We start from the raw sequence: 6,187 nt of genomic DNA, 5'->3' as shown, positions 1-6,187 counted from the left end.
CTGCAAGTGGCGCCTTAAATAATGGTGTCGCACATCAGGAATCTGCCCGTCATCTGTGGGAGATTGCAATTTCATTCTGTTAAATTACACAAGGCTGCAAAATCAGCCACGCTTTCCACCTCGTAATTGACTCTTCTCATATATTGTGGAGCACCAAAAACTTCGGCCGTAACCCCGCAGTCGTTTCCACGCTCCCGCGATGCGCTTGATGAAGATATTATGTTCATTTTTCAACTGTATGTTTAGACGAATCGAAGTGACGAAACTCTAATATCGGCACAGTCTTCTCATTAAGCACAGCGTGGAGACCCTGAGCACACCAAAATATATCATGATTAAACTTCGGGCACATCAGAGAGGAGGACAGAAATAGATGCTCATTTTGTGATCTCTTGGGGGGGGGGGGGTTCACTCTGCTATTGGTTTGATATCATTAGATCAGAATCAGGCTTGAATGTGTGTGTGTGTGTGTGTGTGTGTGTGTATTGGAAGACTTTTTCCTGGACCTCAACTAATTGATGCTAAAATCACGTTTCATTGTCTTTTCCCTCAATTATTCCCAAATTTACTTGGGAAACTGAGGTTCAGTCACTCTCTAATGCCATTCTCCATCTTGCTCCACAAAGTTCCAAACACGCATACACACACACTGTCATATAATGATGACATCAAGCCATCTGCAGGCCTCTCATCCCCATGTGTTGGCGGACCCGTGGTCTCATTAATGCCCTCACATTGCCATCCATCTACCTGTGCCAGTCTGTCTGAGCAGACTTTGGCTTCATTTTTCTGTCCAGGTGCGCCGTTATTTATAGCCACCTCAAAAACGGCATCAGTCATTGTTCACGGTGACAGTTGCAGACAGTAGCCTTCGCTCAGACAAGTCTCGGAAAATGATGGCTGTCAATTGGAATGCATTCGTCTTGTCTGCGCGCTGGAGGGCTGAGGAAGAGGCCGTGCGTGGATGGAGGTTTCCAAAATGTTGGGCAAATGCTAGGAGATTTTCCCTGACATGTTTCTGTTGAGGAGGTTATGTTGTGCTCCACAAACACTCCTTGACAATGAAGCCTTAAAAACACGCATTTGTTGTTTTAGCAATGTGCAAAATTAATTCATTTTAGGCTGTAAGCTAAAGCTTGGCATTTTGGGAAAATGTTAGAGAGCAGCTGGTCAGCTTAGCGTAGCAAAAAATTTGGAGAGAGGAGGAAACAGCTATTCAATGTTTTAGGACAGTGCAAAAAACAAACAGGAGGCTACTCAGACTGTACTGCTAACTGCCAGAGTACCATTTTAAAGCACCTTTTGAATAGAGAAACGCCACATATTTCCTATGCAAAGCTTGTAAGCTGAATTAAAAAAACTCAGGCTTTTGCTGCTTCAGCCGTACTTGGTGTAGTCGTAGCTGATGGGGGCTAATGTTAGCAACCTTCAGGCCTCCACAGATTTTGCTGTGTATCTGTCAGCAATGATACACTGACTTTGTTCCCCCCCTCTGCTTGTGTTATTGTTACAGTATCTTAACATTTTATATCAGCATTTATTTAAGTTAAATAGCCGTGTTGTAAGAGCTAGACAAGTTTTAGTGCAGTGCCTCATGATAAATCTCTCAGTGGTTTTCAGAGTTGATGAAATGTTTAGAGTGGAAATATGCTTACAGGGCATATTGACAATACATCAGGCATCAGGCAAACTGTGCTTTATATGCACCTTTCATCTTGACCAACGACGGTCTTGATGGATCACAGAAGCTCCTGGATTCCTTTTTCCTCTCATACATCTTCTGAAATCCATATCAGCTGTGCGGAGCACCACACTCACGCTTTCCTTTTTATCAGCTGCATATGATTCATGTATATTACAGAAATAAATGTGTCTAAAAATACTCCACGGTTCAAAGCAGGTACTTGCTCGAACACCCGTCAAAATAGTTTAAGGGAGAAGCTGCTGCTTTTGAGAAGTGTCAGCAATTTCACATAATACCAGCCGAGCAAATGGCCTCCTGTTTCTGGATTTGTCTAAATCTGTCTGTTGTTGGACTGAGCTGCGTGTTTTACAGTGAGACACAAAACTCCATCCTTTGTGGTATTCTTGGGAGACAGTTAAACAATCCTTTCAGACTCTGCTTCATGAACCAGATGTGCTGTGCTGTTAAAAATGTTCCAATCTTCAAAATAGCTGACAGTTGTCTTGGCTTGCTCAGAGGAGGTCTGGTTTATTCTGGGTTTATCTTTTCATCGCGGCCTGTATTTCGGCTTGCTTGATGCTCCCTGGCCTCTTTGCAGACGCAGAGTTCTGTCCAGCAGCTGATGTATTGTTTATACTGCAGCTTGTTTACGTGCAAGATGGAGAAAAATGGAGCAAGGGAGATACTGTGCGTTGAATGTGCACTGTGCACGGTGGGTATTTGTCTGCTGTTTTATCAGGCAGCATCCTTGAGTGTTTTGACTTACTGCAGAATTATATAACTGTCTAAACTGTTTGTGGTGAGTAGGGAAAGTGGGGAGATTTATGATGAAAACACCATTTAAGACCTCTGCTGGTCCATGAACCATACTTTGGGAACCACTGCTTAAAAGTTTAATGCAGCCCATGGCGTGCCAAACAAGCCGCACTGTAACAGAGATGCCATAAATCTAGTTTATGTCAGTGGACGGAAATGCTACATTGCAAGACTGGAACTGCTTTATGTGCATTTCTGCATTTCTGAGATACTACAGGACAGTGATTTGACCATCAGGTGCGAAAAACTATGTGCACAAAAGTATAAAGAGACTATACTTTCCACTCTTCTAAGAAGAAGGATTTCAACAAGTTTTGGAACCTGGCTGCAGGGATTTATCTCCCATTCAGCCACAGCGGAGGTCAGACGCTGTTGGGTGATAAGGCCTGGCACACAGTCAGCGTTCAAAGTCACTCCAAATGTGCTGGGATGGGGTTGGGGTCAGGGTTTTTTTTTTAAATAAAATTTTTAAATGTACACTAATGGCAAACAGAGGAGCAAATTTTCACATTTAAAAATCATTATCTGATCGACCAATCGTTTCAGCTGCACACATCATAAAATATGAACACACAAAGGCATTTCTCTCATCTGCAGACGCTGATCTGCACACACGCGCGCGCGCCATGACCACCACCGCACACTCACCCGCTTCTGCGCGCCCCCGCTAAGAGCCGCGTGCACGCGCGGCGCACTAGCGCTCTCGCTCACTGCGAAACTTGAGGAGTTGAATGAGCAGCAACTAGTACCAGCCGCTGACAAGTGAGCGCCGACGAGCTGAGTGAAAACACTCTGAGTGAAACGAGCGAGCGTCTTTCTAACAAAAGTCCAGCCACGGGAAAAAAAAACTATGGACGCGAAGAGAGTGGAGACCGTTTCTGCCCGGGTGGATGCTGCTGTTTCGTCACCTGGTAGGACAGTGGTCGCATGTTTTGGCGAGTTCACCGCTAATTTGGTGATTTAGGGGTTTGCTCTGTTCGGTCTTGCATGGAGAAAACGCTCAGTCAAACCTCCAAGCTTAAGAATTACAATTTAACGTTGCCTTGCTTTTCGGGCCAAAAAAACTCAAACCTGATGCAGTGTAAGTTCATTTTTGGGTGACTCCAGGAGCACAGTTCGATTCGTCTTGTAATTAATATCAGGAAAAACGCAGTATTTTGACAACTTGCAACTTTAAAACATGAACGGTAACGTTGGCTTACTGTTTTCTTCCCAACGTTCCTGAACGTTGCACCAGTAGACACAGGTGATGGCGATAGCTCGCCATTTAATTCAGTTGAATAAAGTTCACATTTTATCAAAGAGATTGACGGCTGATGAGCAACGCCGCTCATTGTCTGTCTGCATTATCCATTTATAGTCGTTAATCTCTTTATAGTCAGTATTTGTTGAAAGGCAGCATTAAATTGCTAAACTTAAATGGAGTTTGGCGTATTTTTTCTCACGCCAAAGTTTAGCTTGCATGCTTCCGCAACGTAAATTGCTCACGTTTTCTTTGTCTTTGCGCCACGTATCTGGACTTTTGCCTTCTCTTGAAAAGAAAAATATGTTTGGTTGATGCTCTGTTATGAGTGCGACTTCCGTCAGTTTGTCAGAAATTCAACTGTGCTGCAGCTACGTTTGCTTTTCACTGTTGCAGTTTGAGGGCAATTAAAATTGTGTTTGGGTTGGTCATGTTTACAAATCCCCTTTGCAATAAAGATGATGTTTATCATCCACTGTAGCCACAATCTGTACATACAAAACTTCTGTACCTCCTTGCTTGATAATTGCATGTGAGTACATGGGCACAGGGGCATCGGTGAAAAAAAACGACCATGATGGATTCAGCAGCTCAAGTCCTCTCCTGGGTTCCCCCCTCCACAGCACTTGGCTGGCATCCAGAATAATGATCACTCAGTTATAGTCCATAGGTTTCCCCTCAGGCTCCTCGGAGCCAGAGGAGCAGTTAACTGCTCATCATTCCTGGCCCAGGTTAATGTTTGTTTGCACACCTAATTGAGTCCTAATTATCCTTTGTTAAGGATATGACTCATGCATTGGAGGTTTTAAAGAGATCTGAGCTGTCCAGAGGTTTTCCTCTTGAACTTAACACTCCATCGGCAATGCTTTATTCAGGTATGTCTGTAATTTTGATCTCCCATCGATAGCCCTTGCTCACGGCATAATGAATGGGAAACAATATTGCAACCGCTGAAACAACTGCAGTGAAATAGTGAAACGCATGCCAGCTAATGAGGAGACGCAGACTTTGATGAATGCTTGAAAGTGGGCTGAATAATAAGAGCGCAGATGTGGGCACGGAGAACATAATGTTCGGCTTTTGACCAGAATAAGTCATGAGTTGTGGCGAAGACATCGATCTGACAGTTCCTCTCAGCTGTCTGTAATATCTTAGTTGCAGTATTAGAATGGAAACTCGTCGGTGTTGTATTATTGAAGGACATTGATCGCTATTCTCTCCCCAGAAAACATCATATTTTCAAGCTGTTAACTTGAATTTGTCCTTTTTCTTAAAGTTTTTCACCAGCTTGCCTCCAGCAGCAAGTCACTCAGTCTCATTTCTCTCAAGTCATCATCCTTTTCTCCCCCCCACCCCCCCCACCCCGCTCTCCCAGCCCTCACTGCTTTGTCCCCAGCGGGCTAGCACATCATGCATTCCCCAGGGAAATCTTAAGAATGTAATGATCGCCCACAAAAATGCTACAGCCACCCAGCCATGAGTTGATCCTCCCAAGAGCTGCTTCCGTGGTGCAGTGCTTCTTTGCATCAGTGCCTTGGAGCTCTCTCCGATCACCATTGCAACTTCTGTCGGCGCCTGCCAGAGGCTCCCCTAGACATTTCCTCTCTTTTAGTACCTTATCCCTGAGTTTCAGAAAGGCGATATATGAAATGCAGCCCCGTAAGGTTTATCGTTCCGAATGAGCTACTTTCAGCACCACGGCCAGCTCCGCGTTCTGCACAGAAACACTCGAGAACAAGCTGCGTCCGTTGTGCGCTTGAGGTGATGAATGTCCTCCTTTCCTTTGTGTCAGTATGAATTATCATTGCTAATTATGCCTGGTGTTGAATATCCAGGCCCTTGAACAGCATTAAACAACATTAAGTAATAAAACATAAACAGTAAAAGTGTTACCACGAGGCATCACCTCATAGCTGTTGAATTGGTGCTTCGTTTATTCTGATTTGCATTTAATTACGCTGGCTTATGTTTGGCCTGCTGCATGCATATATTTTCCAGCAGAACCAGTTGATAAAGTGAAAACTTTGCAGATTACTGTCAGTCAAAAGGCAACCTATAATAAATGCAATGTTTGGGGCGCCAGTGGGGACGAGTGCAGGTGTAAAGTGGAGGGTTAAAAGTCGTTAGTTTGGTGTGGTGACATGATTGCACCCAGGTGACGCTGTAAAAGAATAGTATATTGAGGATGTTATGATGATCGTGGGATGTTTCAGTGAAAAATGTCCTTGAAGATGTGTATTTGTTTAGTCGAGGCAAGGAATGAACCGCAGTACACTTTCTCTGCTGTTAAATGTCATCTTTGAGCTTTTACGGTGTCGGGAACTGACCACATGCGGCGTGTGTGTGTTTTCTCAGCATCTGTCAGCCAGGGGTCCTGCGATCAGAGTGACACTGCGGTCTGAAAGTGCTCCAGATCTGTCAGACGGCACAGTGGTGTGCTTTGG

General features: G+C 44.3%; 1 protein-coding gene across 2 annotated transcripts in view; it reads left to right on the top strand.

Annotated features, from left to right (window-relative positions):
* Window positions 1-3,183: 3,183 nt before the first annotated feature.
* Window positions 3,184-6,187, top strand: part of kcnip4a (potassium voltage-gated channel interacting protein 4a) — a 119,513-nt gene continuing 116,509 nt past the window's right edge. Inside the window, exon 1 of one of the 2 annotated variants that reach the window (XM_076725209.1) lies at window positions 3,184-3,411. In XM_076725209.1, the coding sequence (XP_076581324.1) occupies window positions 3,351-3,411 (61 nt within the window). In that variant the 5' untranslated portion in view covers window positions 3,184-3,350. The remainder of the gene's footprint in view (window positions 3,412-6,187) is intronic. The other variant, XM_076725204.1, reaches the window with a different exon arrangement.

This window comes from Chaetodon auriga, chromosome 24, assembly GCF_051107435.1.
Source record: "Chaetodon auriga isolate fChaAug3 chromosome 24, fChaAug3.hap1, whole genome shotgun sequence".
In the NCBI taxonomy this organism is placed as follows: domain Eukaryota; kingdom Metazoa; phylum Chordata; class Actinopteri; order Chaetodontiformes; family Chaetodontidae; genus Chaetodon; species Chaetodon auriga.
Note: the sequence above shows the minus strand (reverse complement) of the source record. Positions and strands in the feature narration are given on the sequence as shown.